Source organism: Pseudophryne corroboree (genome assembly GCF_028390025.1).
Source record: "Pseudophryne corroboree isolate aPseCor3 chromosome 3 unlocalized genomic scaffold, aPseCor3.hap2 SUPER_3_unloc_14, whole genome shotgun sequence".
Lineage (NCBI taxonomy): Eukaryota > Metazoa > Chordata > Amphibia > Anura > Myobatrachidae > Pseudophryne > Pseudophryne corroboree.
Window position 1 is genome coordinate 2,419,199 of NW_026967502.1, and position 16,409 is coordinate 2,435,607.

At 49.1% G+C, this 16,409-nt stretch overlaps 1 protein-coding gene across 3 annotated transcripts in view; it reads right to left on the minus strand.

Annotated features, from left to right (window-relative positions):
• Positions 1-11,730: 11,730 nt before the first annotated feature.
• The window catches only part of LOC134983386 (zinc finger protein ZFP2-like), a 43,095-nt gene continuing 38,416 nt past the window's right edge, over positions 11,731-16,409 (minus strand). For 2 of the 3 annotated variants that reach the window (XM_063949085.1, XM_063949086.1), the window contains exon 6: positions 11,731-14,295. In XM_063949085.1, coding sequence (XP_063805155.1) covers positions 12,977-14,295 — 1,319 coding nt within the window. In that variant the 3' untranslated portion in view covers positions 11,731-12,976. The remainder of the gene's footprint in view (positions 14,296-16,409) is intronic. The other variant, XM_063949087.1, reaches the window with a different exon arrangement.

Here is a 16,409-nt window from a genome sequence, read left to right on the forward strand (position 1 = left end):
AGAATAGCTCTTTGGCCCATCATACATGTAGCCGCAAGGAGCTTTCATCCGTTACCACACGCGCCCGCATACATGCCCGCGCATGTATGCCTACACAAAGCTCCTTGGTAGTACCCGGTCACGGGTGGGGAAGGCCAACAAAGAAAAAACAATAGTAAGAAAAACAACAAACTAATGGGAGGGGGAAGACAGGGATACATGAAAAACATTTAAAAGAAAATAAAATAATACGACCGGGTTTATGGTGGAAGTCTGTCCGGATCCTCTTCTTCCCCCTGATAGGGCGTGGATGTCCTGGGAGGCTGGGGAGTATGTAGACTGGTCCTCGGTGCCCATGCTGCTGAAGATTGTGCGGCCGGTGGTGGAGGCATCTGGGGGGTGGGGTACATCCCTGTATATCCCTGGTACATCTGTGACTGTCTGTACTGGGATGGGACTTGAGGAAGGGTACGATGCGTCCTTGTGGCTTGCGACGGCGGATATGGTGGATCACCAGCGTGTTGATGAGCTGGTACTGGGAGCTTTTCATAGATCATCTGCAGTGTGGTTGCGATGAGCTGTTGGCTGGAAGAGGAGTGTCGATGACTCTCCGACATGTTCTTATTGCTTTCTGCCAGACATGAGGTATTTTCCACAAGCTTGAGCAAGGAATCGGACATAATGCTAAGTACGCTCCTATTCTCTCTACGATCTTCAATTATGATCTGTAGTATTGTGGCCGTGCTGTCGGAAAGAGTCTTCTGCAGTTCTTGCAGACTGTTGGACATTTTCTCCATTGTCCTCTCAATGTTGTCCAGTCTGCTTCCCACGACATTTGTGTACGTATCCTGGCGGGTCCCAATCTCCGATGCCAGGGTGTGAACCCTCTGAACAGTTGAGGGATTCTGCCCTTCCTGGATGTCTGCCACCACTTGCATTTGGGCAGCTGAAAAGAAAATTAGAAAATATTATACACATTCATCATACATTTGTTTGAAGGCTCACAATTCAATTTACTCACACAGGGATGTAGCAACTGCAGCCTGCTGCACTTCCACCTCGTCATCCTCTGACGACTCCTGTAAGAGGAGATCCGGCCTGAAGTAGGAACCAATCCCCGAAGCTAGTCCGCTGCTGGTCCGTGGCACCACTGTTTGCAAAATAATTTTTTGGGGAAAGTTAATAAACTTTACACAACTGCTGACCCCCCCCCCCCACAAAATAAATACAAACCTTCTCCATCCTGTGATGCCGCTGCTCCAGGAGCTCCACTTGTCCTCGTTTCGGAAGACTTTTCAAGGGTCTGGCTGGATACGTCTGCATGGCTGTCCTCAAACCCAAGAAAAGTCTCGTCTGTTAACCCTGTAGACTCAAACAGATCGGGTGATGGGTCCACAAGGGTTGTGTCTTGAGGTTCTTCAGTCACAGAGCTCCTGGAGAGACGACGATCTGGTGATGGCCTGCGCGCAGGAGCAGTAGTTTGGCGCCCATCTTGTGGTGTGGTCGCCGACGGTGTCTGGCGCACAGGTGATAGTCTGAGCGCTGACGTCGTCTGGTGCACAGGTGACAAACTGCGCGATGACGAACTGTGGCGCACAGGTGACGATATGCGCGCTCCTGATGCCTGCTGCACAGGTGACGGTCCGTGCGCTGGCGATGTCCTGCGCGCAGGTGATGTCCTCTGGGCAGGCCTGTCTGAAAAACAAAAAAACTCACATTAGCACATACAAAATTTTTAAAGGGAAGTACAGCTCATGTGAATGTATTCTTACCATCAGGCCTCCTTTTGGACTGCTTGTCTCCCGCCTTCTTCCGTCTTCTGGGCGGTTCTTCCTCCTCGGGAAAGCCATCGGATGGCTGGAGTCCACACCTCCGCGAACTCCTTCGACCATGGCAGGGTTCATGCACCTTCTAATAACGTTCTCCCAGGGTAGCCACTTCATATTGAGAGCCGGGCCACCTCCCGTAGCTGTCTCATGTCGGCGCTGAATCCCCATCTTCTTTTTGGTCTGTCTGCGGCAATCACTGTACCGCTTCATACAGTTTCTGGTGCTCCGGCGGTTTCCAGATACTGCAGTGACTTGGCTCGCGATGGAATCCCAGATGCTTCGCTTTGTCCTAGCTGCTGTGGTCTGTGCCCTTGGTCCATACAGAATGTCGTAGGACCTGTCGACGCCATCCACTAGGGAACAGTTTTCCGCCTCAGTGTATCTGGGTCCACGCGGCTTTTTCGGTCCTGCATCTTCACCAGAGGCTTCCTCCTCCGACTGCTCCTCTGGCTGGCTTCTTGCCTTTAGGAATTGAAAAAAAAACCCATGCATTTAATAAGATCGGTATGTACCTGTGAGTGTTAGTATCCCTGGCATTGCGCACATATACCTGTAGGTGTGCATGGCAGTGCGTAAACTAGGGTGGGTCAAGTTGAATGCTATTTGTGTCTGCAGGTGTTGTCAGTACCTTTCTACTAGGCTTTTTCTTAGATTTCTCATGGGCCCTTGACGACCGCGGCTGGTCACTGGATGCCTGGTCGGTCGTATCCTCCTCCCGGGTCGGCTCGCACTCCTCGTTGCTATGCAGGGATAGATCCGAGGGGGTGGGGGAAGGGGGGGGGGTCGGTCTGCTTGTCCCTGGACATCTCTGTTTTAAAAAGAACAAAAAAAATAATAATAATAATTTTATATATATATATATATATATATATACAAACAGAGAACCCAGCACTCACCAAAGTAAACTCACTTATCCTCAACAATTCAATAAATAAATGATGGGGGTTTAGTTGGTGGATTGGCCAATGCACGGAAGCCTGTATACCGATTCAAGGTACCCCACCTTCATACAGGTCCTACACTATCACAGAGTCTTAAAACCTGACTACCACACTGCTGCATCATCTGCCTGCTAGATGTAATGTGTACCTGCCACAGACTTTATGGCTTTTAAAGGCACACTAGTCACCTATTGCACTGGCTCAAAGATGATTGCTAAAAAACAGCTGAGACAGGTTAAGGATAAGTGAGTTTACTTTGGTGAGTGCTGGGTCCTCTGTTTGTATTTATTAGAGCGATGTGGTCATGGGCTTCATGCACCCCGCCCTGTGAGTGGTAAGTGCAGCTGTGTGCCCCGCTTCTGTGGTGGAGAGTGCAGTGTTACATGCACCCCACCCTGTGAGTGGTAAGTGCATAGCTGTGCCCCGCTTCTGGTGCGGTGAGTGCTGTGGTTTTTACTCTGTGTGTATATGAAGGGGTTAATCTATGGTTAGCTCTTATTAACCGTGGCCACTAGCTTTCTCATGCACCCTGTGTGGACTTTATTATCCTGAACCTGTCTCAGCTGTTTTTTAGCAATCATCTTTGAGCCAGTGCAATAGGTGACTAGTGTGCCTTTAAAAGCCATAAAGTCTGTGGCAGGTACACATTACATCTAGCAGGCAGATGATGCAGCAGTGTGGTAGTCAGGTTTTAAGACTCTGTGATAGTGTAGGACCTGTATGAAGGTGGGGTACCTTGAATCGGTATACAGGCTTCCGTGCATTGGCCAATCCACCAACTAAACCCCCATCATTTATTTATTGAATTGTTGAGGATAAGTGAGTTTACTTTGGTGAGTGCTGGGTTCTCTGTTTGTATTTATTAGAGCGATGTGGTCATGGGCTTCATGCACCCCGCCCTGTGAGTGGTAAGTGCAGCTGTGTGCCCCGCTTCTGTGGTGGAGAGTGCAGTGTTACATGCACCCCACCCTGTGAGTGGTAAGTGCATAGCTGTGCCCCGCTTCTGGTGCGGTGAGTGCTGTGGTTTTTACTCTGTGTGTATATATATATATATATATATATATATATATATATATATATATATATATATAAATATAAATTTACATTTACCACATTACATAATTAAATGCAATCACATGTCATGCTGCTGGGACCCCAGTTCTCAAGCAGGACCAAAACACCATCCCTGCACATACTGGAAATCAAAAATGTCTGACACACAAAATGTCTGACACACAAAATGGCTGACACACCAGTGGTAAAATAGGAGAGAAAAAACAGGTTTGACTGACAACCGACACAACATGTCGACCGCATGGCAGCCACAGACTTGCTCCAAATCACCCTAAACTAGTCAGAAATCATCCCAGCACACTCTGGAGGTACACCAGTGGTAAAATAGGAGGGAAAAAACAGGTTTGGCAAACAAACGACACCACATGTCGACCGCATTGCTACCGACACACACTAAAAATCAGCCCAAGCTAGCTAAAAATCAATCCTGCACATGCTGGAGGTACACCAATGCAAAAGGAAGGCCCAAAAAGTAATTTTAAGAAAAGAAAAAAAATTTGAAAAACTACCCCAAAACACAAATCTCCACAAAAAAATGCAGCAAAACTAACAGGAGCTATACACATACCTGCACACATACCCAAACACCCCATGTACACCTCATGGCAACCCCCACTACACAAACACATACATGCAACACCAGACCCACATGTGGTACTTACCTGCAAATGTAGTAAAAGCTCCTAAAATGGCTCTCCTCCGGGGTAACAGGTATCCTCCTGTCTGTCCTGGAATAAAGCCTGCTGGGGTGTCCAAACAATACCACAGCAAACAACCAATTTGTTAGCTCTGCACCTCCTCACACCTCTCTGCAGGTTCACAAAATGGCTGCAGAGCACGCAGCAAACAAGCCCTAATAAAGGGCTGCTTTCGGCGGGAAGTCGAATTCGGGACGCCCATTACTCGCCGATTGGGCCGTTATCCGCCAAGGGGTGTGTCGAATCCGTTTTGCATTGCATATGGTGAATTCATGGTCCCGGCAGCAGGGCTGTGGCTGTCGAGTGCAGGCGAATTTTTAAACGGACGAAAAAAAGGCGCGATTCGCCCGCAATTGCATATACCCCTAATATATATACCTCTAATATGTTAATTAATGGACCGCAGTACTGCACATATCAGCTGATTCAGCTGCATTTAAATACAATCGATCTAATGTGAGTGATTACAGCTGAATCTGTATACAGTTTATATACAATCAGAAATATTGTGGCTACATTTTATCTGGTTATTATTGGCATAACTGTTTTTATTGTGTTGAACTCTAATAAATATTAGAAATATTTTTATTTATATACCATCAGCGCTCTTTTGTCTCTATTGAAACTTAAACAATCTATATCATCTAAGGCATCCAGTTGCCGCATAGGAGCTGCTGTCTAATAATCAATATGTTTGGTGCTCATTTAATACATGTAACATTGCATTAGCGCCTGATTTAGCTAGGTAATTATATCTTGCATTTTGTCACCTCACTGACGTGACAGGCTCAGCTGTCAGTCATGCAGCCCCACTGCGCCCACTCTCTCCTTACTCATACATACATGTCTTTCTGGGAGTGTCTCGTCCTGGCTGTCAGTGATGCAGCCCCACTGCGCCCACTCTCTCCGTACTCATACATACATGTCTTTCTGGGAGTGTCTCGTCCTGGTTGTCAGTGATGCAGCCCCACTGCTCCCACTCTCTCTGTACTCATACATACATGCCTTTCTGGGAGTGTCTCGTCCTGGCTGTCAGTGATGCAGCCCCACTGCGCCCACTCTCTCCGTACTCATACATACATGCCTTTCTGGGAGTGTCTCGTCCTGGGTGTCAGTGATGCAGCCCCACTGCTCCCACTCTCTCCTTACTCATACATACATGTCTTTCTGGGAGTGTCTCGTCCTGGCTGTCAGTGATGCAGCCCCACTGCGCCCACTCTCTCCGTACTCATACATACATGTCTTTCTGGGAGTGTCTCGTCCTGGTTGTCAGTGATGCAGCCCCACTGCTCCCACTCTCTCTGTACTCATACATACATGCCTTTCTGGGAGTGTCTCGTCCTGGCTGTCAGTGATGCAGCCCCACTGCGCCCACTCTCTCCGTACTCATACATACATGCCTTTCTGGGAGTGTCTCGTCCTGGGTGTCAGTGATGCAGCCCCACTGCTCCCACTCTCTCCTTACTCATACATACATGTCTTTCTGGGAGTGTCTCGTCCTGGCTGTCAGTGATGCAGCCCCACTGCGCCCACTCTCTCCGTACTCATACATACATGCCTTTCTGGGAGTGTCTCGTCCTGGTTGTCAGTGATGCAGCCCCACTGCTCCCACTCTCTCCTTACTCATACATACATGTCTTTCTGGGAGTGTCTCGTCCTGGCTGTCAGTGATGCAGCCCCACTGCGCCCACTCTCTCCGTACTCATACATACATGCCTTTCTGGGAGTGTCTCGTCCTGGGTGTCAGTGATGCAGCCCCACTGCTCCCACTCTCTCTGTACTCATACATACATGCCTTTCTGGGAGTGTCTCGTCCTGGGTGTCAGTGATGCAGCCCCACTGCGCCCACTCTCTCCGTACTCATACATACATGCCTTTCTGGGAGTGTCTCGTCCTGGCTGTCAGTGATGCAGCCCCACTGCTCCCAGTCTCTCCGTACTCATACATACATGCCTTTCTGGGAGTGTCTCATCCTGGGTGTCAGTGATGCAGCCCCACTGCTCCCACTCTCTCTGTACTCATACATACATGCCTTTCTGGGAGTGTCTCGTCCTGGGTGTCAGTGATGCAGCCCCACTGCTCCCAGTCTCTCCGTACTCATACATACATGCCTTTCTGGGAGTGTCTCATCCTGGTGGTCAGTGATGCAGCCCCACTGCGCCCACTCTCTCCGTACTCATACATACATGCCTTTCTGGGAGTGTCTCATCCTGGTGGTCAGTGATGCAGCCCCACTGCGCCCACTCTCTCCGTACTCATACATACATGCCTTTCTGGGAGTGTCTCGTCCTGGTCAGTGATGCAGCCCCACTGCGCCCACTCTCTCCGTACTCATACATACATGCCTTTCTGGGAGTGTCTCGTCCTGGGTGTCAGTCATGCAGCCCCACTGCTCCCACTCTCTCTGTACTCATACATACATGCCTTTCTGGGAGTGTCTCGTCCTGGCTGTCAGTGATGCAGCCCCACTGCTCCCACTCTCTCTGTACTCATACATACATGCCTTTCTGGGAGTGTCTCGTCCTGGCTGTCAGTGATGCTGCCCCACTGCTCCCACTCTCTCCGTACTCATACATACATGCCTTTCTGGGAGTGTCTCGTCCTGGGTGTCAGTGATGCAGCCCCACTGCGCCCACTCTCTCTGTACACATACATACATGCCTTTCTGGGAGTGTCTCGTCCTGGCTGTCAGTCATGCAGCCCCACTGCTCCCACTCTCTCTGTACTCATACATACATGCCTTTCTGGGAGTGTCTCGTCCTGGGTGTCAGTGATGCAGCCCCACTGCTCCCACTCTCTCTGTACTCATACATACATGCCTTTCTGGGAGTGTCTCGTCCTGGTCAGTCATGCAGCCCCACTGCTCCCACTCTCTCTGTACTCATACATACATGCCTTTCTGGGAGTGTCTCGTCCTGGCTGTCAGTCATGCAGCCCCACTGCTCCCACTCTCTCTGTACTCATACATACATGCCTTTCTGGGAGTGTCTCGTCCTGGCTGTCAGTCATGCAGCCCCACTGCTCCCACTCTCTCCGTACTCATACATACATGCCTTTCTGGGAGTGTCTCGTCCTGGGTGTCAGTGATGCAGCCCCACTGCGCCCACTCTCTCTGTACACATACATACATGTCTTTCTGGGAGTGTCTCGTCCTGGGTGTCAGTGATGCAGCCCCACTGCGCCCACTCTCTCCGTACTCATACATACATGCCTTTCTGGGAGTGTCTCGTCCTGGCTGTCAGTGATGCAGCCCCACTGCGCCCACTCTCTCCGTACTCATACATACATGCCTTTCTGGGAGTGTCTCGTCCTGGTCAGTCATGCAGCCCCACTGCTCCCACTCTCTCTGTACTCATACATACATGCCTTTCTGGGAGTGTCTCGTCCTGGCTGTCAGTGATGCAGCCCCACTGCGCCCACTCTCTCTGTACTCATACATACATGCCTTTCTGGGAGTGTCTCGTCCTGGTCAGTCATGCAGCCCCACTGCTCCCACTCTCTCTGTACTCATACATACATGCCTTTCTGGGAGTGTCTCGTCCTGGGTGTCAGTGATGCAGCCCCACTGCTTCCACTCTCTCCGTACTCATACATACATGTCTTTCTGGGAGTGTCTCGTCCTGGCTGTCAGTGATGCAGCCCCACTGCGCCCACTCTCTCTGTACTCATACATACATGCCTTTCTGGGAGTGTCTCGTCCTGGTCAGTGATGCAGCCCCACTGCGCCCACTCTCTCCGTACTCATACATACATGTCTTTCTGGGAGTGTCTCGTCCTGGTCAGTGATGCAGCCCCACTGCGCCCACTCTCTCCGTACTCATACATACATGCCTTTCTGGGAGTGTCTCGTCCTGGTCAGTCATGCAGCCCCACTGCTCCCACTCTCTCTGTACTCATACATACATGCCTTTCTGGGAGTGTCTCGTCCTGGCTGTCAGTGATGCAGCCCCACTGCGCCCACTCTCTCTGTACTCATACATACATGCCTTTCTGGGAGTGTCTCGTCCTGGTCAGTCATGCAGCCCCACTGCACCCACTCTCTCCGTACTCATACATACATGCCTTTCTGGGAGTGTCTCGTCCTGGGTGTCAGTGATGCAGCCCCACTGCTCCCACTCTCTCTGTACTCATACATACATGCCTTTCTGGGAGTGTCTCATCCTGGTTGTCAGTGATGCAGCCCCACTGCTCCCACTCTCTCTGTACTCATACATACATGCCTTTCTGGGAGTGTCTCATCCTGGTGGTCAGTGATGCAGCCCCACTGCTCCCACTCTCTCTGTACTCATACATACATGCCTTTCTGGGAGTGTCTCATCCTGGTTGTCAGTGATGCAGCCCCACTGCTCCCACTCTCTCTGTACTCATACATACATGCCTTTCTGGGAGTGTCTCATCCTGGTGGTCAGTGATGCAGCCCCACTGCTCCCACTCTCTCCGTACTCATACATACATGCCTTTCTGGGAGTGTCTCGTCCTGGCTGTCAGTCATGCAGCCCCACTGCTCCCACTCTCTCTGTACTCATACATACATGCCTTTCTGGGAGTGTCTCGTCCTGGCTGTCAGTGATGCAGCCCCACTGCTCCCAGTCTCTCCGTACTCATACATACATGCCTTTCTGGGATTGTCTTGTCCTGGGTGTCAGTGATGCAGCCCCACTGCTCCCACTCTCTCTGTACTCATACATACATGCCTTTCTGGGAGTGTCTCATCCTGGTGGTCAGTGATGCAGCCCCACTGCGCCCACTCTCTCCGTACTCATACATACATGCCTTTCTGGGAGTGTCTCGTCCTGGCTGTCAGTCATGCAGCCCCACTGCTCCCACTCTCTCTGTACTCATACATACATGCCTTTCTGGGAGTGTCTCGTCCTGGGTGTCAGTGATGCAGCCCCACTGCTCCCACTCTCTCTGTACTCATACATACATGCCTTTCTGGGAGTGTCTCGTCCTGGTCAGTCATGCAGCCCCACTGCACCCACTCTCTCCGTACTCATACATACATGCCTTTCTGGGAGTGTCTCGTCCTGGTTGTCAGTGATGCAGCCCCACTGCTCCCACTCTCTCCGTACTCATACATACATGCCTTTCTGGGAGTGTCTCATCCTGGTCAGTCATGCAGCCCCACTGCTCCCAGTCTCTCCGTACTCATACATACATGCCTTTCTGGGAGTGTCTCGTCCTGGTTGTCAGTCATGCAGCCCCACTGCTCCCACTCTCTCCGTACTCATACATACATGCCTTTCTGGGAGTGTCTCGTCCTGGCTGTCAGTCATGCAGCCCCACTGCTCCCACTCTCTCCGTACTCATACATACATGCCTTTCTGGGAGTGTCTCGTCCTGGCTGTCAGTCATGCAGCCCCACTGCTCCCACTCTCTCCGTACTCATACATACATGCCTTTCTGGGAGTGTCTCGTCCTGGGTGTCAGTGATGCAGCCCCACTGCTCCCACTCTCTCTGTACTCATACATACATGCCTTTCTGGGAGTGTCTCGTCCTGGCTGTCAGTGATGCAGCCCCACTGCTCTCACTCTCTCCGTACTCATACATACATGCCTTTCTGGGAGTGTCTCGTCCTGGGTGTCAGTCATGCAGCCCCACTGCTCCCACTCTCTCTGTACTCATACATACATGTCTTTCTGGGAGTGTCTCGTCCTGGCTGTCAGTGATGCAGCCCCACTGCGCCCACTCTCTCCGTACTCATACATACATGCCTTTCTGGGAGTGTCTCGTCCTGGGTGTCAGTGATGCAGCCCCACTGCTCCCACTCTCTCTGTACTCATACATACATGCCTTTCTGGGAGTGTCTCGTCCTGGGTGTCAGTGATGCAGCCCCACTGCTCCCACTCTCTCCGTACTCATACATACATGCCTTTCTGGGAGTGTCTCGTCCTGGGTGTCAGTGATGCAGCCCCACTGCTCCCACTCTCTCCGTACTCATACATACATGCCTTTCTGGGAGTGTCTCGTCCTGGTCAGTCATGCAGCCCCACTGCTCCCACTCTCTCTGTACTCATACATACATGCCTTTCTGGGAGTGTCTCGTCCTGGGTGTCAGTGATGCAGCCCCACTGCGCCCACTCTCTCCGTACTCATACATACATGCCTTTCTGGGAGTGTCTCGTCCTGGCTGTCAGTGATGCAGCCCCACTGCACCCACTCTCTCCGTACTCATACATACATGCCTTTCTGGGAGTGTCTCGTCCTGGTTGTCAGTGAGACAGTATATCTGGCACAGCTGTGTAATCATGTGAGTGTGTGTGCTGAGCAGTGAGTACTGCTAGCAGCAAGCCTCACAGCTTAACTGCAGTGAATCAGTGTGGAGGGGAGAAGGGGGTTGCTACACCAATGAGACAAGGAGAGGAGGAGTGGTTGGATGGAACTCACACAGCAGGTGGTGAAAAGCTTAAAAAGGAGGAGTGGTTGGAAGAGGAAGGAGCTAGTAGGCTCAGAAAGGATTAGTAAGGACTCTCAAGGGAAATTGGAGTGGGATCCCCCAGGTACCAAACTGGGTAAAGAGCAGCTTTTAGGAAGGAAATTGTTGAGCCAGTCCCTGTGGTTGTCCCTTCTCTGCCTCATGTGGGGTGGATCCTTGGACTTTCCAGTTCCTCAGGAGGCTGTGGATTTTTCTTGCCCACTACCTGGTGGGTCTGTGGTCATCTCAGGCCATGAACCTCCCAGATGCCTGGACTCCAGATAAACATGACATGGTCATGGAGATGGTCCTGGGCTCTGTAGAGGAGGAGGTGGAACAAGCAAAGGAAAGTTGTGTCCCTTCTGAAGGGGCAATGGTGGACATTGTGAATGGTGAAGGGAAGGTTTTTGTGGGTGAAGAGGGAGTTATTCCATATATAGCAGAAACATGGGTCCTCAGCCTATACGATGTGCCACCATTAATGTGGCTTCTGTCTTGTCCGACCAAGCTTGATCTATGGGCTGATTTTTTTTTATTTCTGCAGTAGACTAGAATAAGCCCAGACAGTCCCACTTCCATTATACCACCTGAATGTGACGGTCAGTGACCACCGTGCCATCACTTACCTGTATGATTACACGAAACAGAATGATGGAAAACTTACACGGTTTCTTTACATCTTCTGGGGTCCACTCCGAGATTAGACATTATGGCGTAATTACTCAGACGGGAATATAAAACAGATAAAAAAATAAAAGATTTAATGTAATAATTAGATGCAAACAAAAGCTTTTATTATGAGATCATACAGAGGAGTATCCGCACCATATAGATGTAACATACAACAAACCACTGCAGATGTAACCCGGGTGACTCTAATGCACATTATAATATACAGGGTATATATAGATAGGATCTTGTATCTGAAAACACTCAGCACTCCTGATCAAGATGAGTGTCTGCAACAAGTTAGGCAAACTAGAAGTGAAAACATGTTCCAATGGCCGCCATATTGTCGTGCAGCAATACAGATTGTGCAAACTGGTATTAGACATTCACATTTACACAAAGCACAAGATACAAAATAAACAGCAGAAAAAAGACCTAAGCATTTAGGATGTATTATTTAGGAAGTAAATAGAGGTACATTAATGAAAAGCGTGAGTAGCAGTCATCAGTCTATTTGTGACGTTCTCTAGAGTGGTGGTCTCTTGGACTGTGCAAGGCAGTACGTTCCATGGTAAGGGCTGCAAAGTTAAAAATTTGACCCTTAAATGAATGACAGGAGATTCTTGGTACTGCTGGTAACAGTCCTTCATCTGTAGAAGCAAGCAAGCAGGGCAGTAAGGAGGCAGAAGCTGCTTCTAGCACCTTGGACCATGTAATGTTGGGCTGGGAAGGTCAGTTAGCCAATTATGAAATAGATTTGTCATCTTACAGGCAGCCGGTGAAGGGAGCAGAGAATGGGTGTTATGTGGCAGGAACGGGCTGGTTAGGTAACAGCTTGGCTGCTGCATTATGTACTATCTGCAAGCTCTGTAATTATTTTGCTGGGTGACCCAAGTAGATGGCATTGCAGTAGTCTATGAACTTCCGAGGGAATCAAGTGTTTGATTCTGGCTATGGTCCACAGATGGAAGAATGAGGATTTGTATGTGGCAGATACCTGATGTCTGTGTCAGCCACATACTAGGACAACACAAAGATTCAGCACACGTTCAGTATTTTGCGATTCTGAACACCAAAGCATAAATCCAGATGGTTGGTAAAGCTGTAGTCTTGTCCTTTGTTGGTGAGCTTCTATTATGTTTCACAAAGACTGAGTCATAGCCAACTGGCATCATCCACCCCTGGCGCTCAGCTAGACAACCATTTATTGGTATTAGGTTCTCAGTACATGGAGCAAAAAGCAGGTCATCTGCATAGCAGTGGTAGACCAGGCCATGACGTCTGATTATATCACCCAGTGGTAGCATGTATATTTTATAAAGCATAGGAGATAGGATTCACCCTTGAGGAACATTGGACGACAGTGATGATTATACTCCAGAAGATTTAAATGGTTCCGTACTTGGGTAATGTCTAATGTGTTCAACAAGAGCGGATTTATTTCTCTCACAGCATGAAAATGGCTTCTCACCTGTGTGACATCTCTGATGTGTAACAAGATGTGATTTCTGTGTGAAACATTTCCCACACTCAGAACAGGAATACGGCTTCTCACCTGTGTGACTTCTCTGATGTGTAACAAGAGATGATTTCTGTGTAAACCATTTCCCACACTCAGAACAGGAAAACGGCTTCTCACCTGAGTGACTATTCTGATGTTTAACAAGAACTGATTTAAATGCGAAACATTTCCCACACTCAGAACAGGAAAACGGCTTCACACCTGTGTGACTTCTCTGATGTGTAACAAGAACTGATTTCTGTGTAAAACATTTCCCACACTCAGAACAGGAAAACGGCTTCTCACCTGTGTGACTTCTCTGATGTGTAACAAGAGCTGATTTCTTTGTAAAACATTTCCCACACTCAGAACAGGAAAACGGCTTCTCACCTGTGTGACTTCTCTGATGTGTAACAAGATCTGATTTCCATGCAAAACATTTCCCACACTCAGAACAGGAAAACGGCTTCTCACCTGTGTGATTTCTCTGATGTGTAGCAAGATTTGAGTTGCGTGCAAAACATTTCCCACACTCAGAACAGGAAAACGGCTTCTCACCTGTGTGACTTCTCTGATGTGTAGCAAGATTTGAGTTGCATGCAAAACATTTCCCACACTCATAACAGGAAAACGGCTTCTCACCTGAGTGACTATTCTGATGTTTAACAAGAACTGATTTCAATGCAAAACATTTCCCACACTCAGAACAGGAAAACGGCTTCACACCTGTGTGACTTCTCTGATGTGTAACAAGAGCTGATTTCTGTGTAAAACATTTCCCACACTCAGAACAGGAAAACGGCTTCTCACCTGTGTGACTTCTGTGATGTGTAACAAGAGCTGATTTCTTTGTAAAACATTTCCCACACTCAGAACATATCAGTGGCCTCTTACCTGCCTTAGCTGGATGATGGGTAATAGGCTTTGTGTTCTGTGTAAAACATTTGGCATCTATAGAACATGGAAACTCTGTATCTACTGTCAGAGCTGTAACAGATGCACCAATATCAGAGTGATCAGGAGAACATTTCCCAGGATCAGGGGGATCAGCTGATAGAGCTGGATGTATAATTGGGGTAATGGGATTATCTCCTGGAGAATCCTGTCTACTGTCATTATCTTTTATGTCACAATCCGGGGATAACATTAGTTGTCCTTCTGAGATATTCCTGCTTGTGTGTCCATCTGCTGGAAATAAAATACATTATGGAAAATAAGATTTCTCTGACGTCCTAGTGGATGCTGGGGACTCCGTAAGGACCATGGGGAATAGCGGCTCCGCAGGAGACTGGGCACAAAAGTAAAGCTTTAGAACTACCTGGTGTGCACTGGCTCCTCCCCCTATGATTAGAAATGAGAATAACCGCGCTGTTGCCGGGATTTAAGTGTTTTAGCTGCCCTGAATAAAAATAAACAATTCAAATAGATACTAAAACAAGGCGCTTGTGACAATATGTATTCTATTTTGCAACAATTTAAATGTTGCAATACTGTAGTGCAATACCTGTAAAAAAGAAAAGGATTAGTAATGTTTACAGCTCCTTTTGTGTTTATTTTCAGTCCTGCCGGATTTTTCTGTAAAACCGGCTCCTTATCCCATTGAAATCTCTGTACGGGGTGACGGTAACCCCGTAGTATAGGGAAAGATAGGGTTACCGTCACCCCGTACAGAGATTTCAATGACTTCCTCCCCCTATGACCCTCCTCCAAGCCTCAGTTAGATTTTTGTGCCGAACGAGAAGGGTGCACACTAGGTGGCTCTCCTGAGCTGCTTAGTGAAAAGTTTTTTATGTTCAGTGAGACCTGCTGGCAACAGGCTCACTGCATCGAGGGACTAAGGGGAGAAGAAGCGAACTCACCTGCGTGCAGAGTGGATTGGGCTTCTTAGGCTACTGGACATTAGCTCCAGAGGGATCGATCACAGGCCCAGCCATGGATAGGTCCCAGAGCCGCGCCGCCAGCCCCCTTACAGAGCCAGAAGACAGAAGAGGTCCGGAAAATCGGCGGCAGAAGACGTCCTGTCTTCAACAAGGTAGCGCACAGCGCTGCAGCTGTGCGCCATTGCTCTCAGCACACTTCACACTCCGGTCACTGAGGGTGCAGGGCGCTGGGGGGGGAGGCGCCCTGAGCAGCAATAAAAACACCTTGGATGGCAAAAAATGCATCACATATAGCTCCTGGGCTATATGGATGAATTTAACCCCTGCCAGAATACACAGAAAAACGGGAGATAAGGCCGCCGAGAAGGGGGCGGAGCCTATCTCCTCAGCACACTGGCGCCATTTTCCCTCACAGCTCCGTTGGAGGGAAGCTCCCTGGCTCTCCCCTGCAGTCACTACACTACAGAAAGGGTTAAAAAAGAGAGGGGGGCACTAATTAGGCGCAGTATTAAAAATACAGCAGCTATAAGGGGAAAAACACTTATATAAGGTTATCCCTGTATATATATAGCGCTCTGGTGTGTGCTGGCAAACTCTCCCTCTGTCTCCCCAAAGGGCTAGTGGGGTCCTGTCCACTATCAGAGCATTCCCTGTGTGTGTGCTGTGTGTCGGTACGTTTGTGTCGACATGTATGAGGAGAAAAATGATGTGGAGACGGAGCAGATTGCCTGTAATAGTGATGTCACCCCCTAGGGGGTCGACACCTGAGTGGATGAACTGTTGGAAGGAATTACGTGACAGTGTCAGCTCTGTATAAAAGACAGTGGTTGACATGAGACAGCCGGCTACTCAGCTTGTGCCTGTCCAGACGTCTCATGGGCCGTCAGGGGCTCTAAAGCGCCCGTTACCTCAGATGGCAGATACAGACGCCGACACGGATACTGACTCCAGTGTCGACGGTGAAGAGACAAACGTGACTTCCAGTAGGGCCACACGTTACATGATTGAGGCAATGAAAAATGTTTTACACATTTCTGATAATACGAGTACCACCAAAAAGGGGTATTATGTTCGGGGAGGAAAAACTACCTGTAGTTTTCCTGAATCTGAGAAATTAAATGAGGTGTGTGATGATGCGTGGGTTTCCCCCGATAACAACTGATAATTTCTAAAATGTTATTGGCATTATATCCTTTCCCGCCAGAGGTTAGGGTACGTTGGGAAACACCCCCTAGGGGGGATAAGGCGCTCACACACTTGTAAGAACAAGGGCTCTACCCTCTCCTGAGATGGCCGCCCTTAAGGATCCTGCTGATAGAAAGCAGGAGGGTATCCTAAAATGTATTTACACACATACTGGTGTTATACTACGACCAGCAATCGCCTCAGCTTGGATGTGCAGTGCTGGGTTGGCGTGGTCGG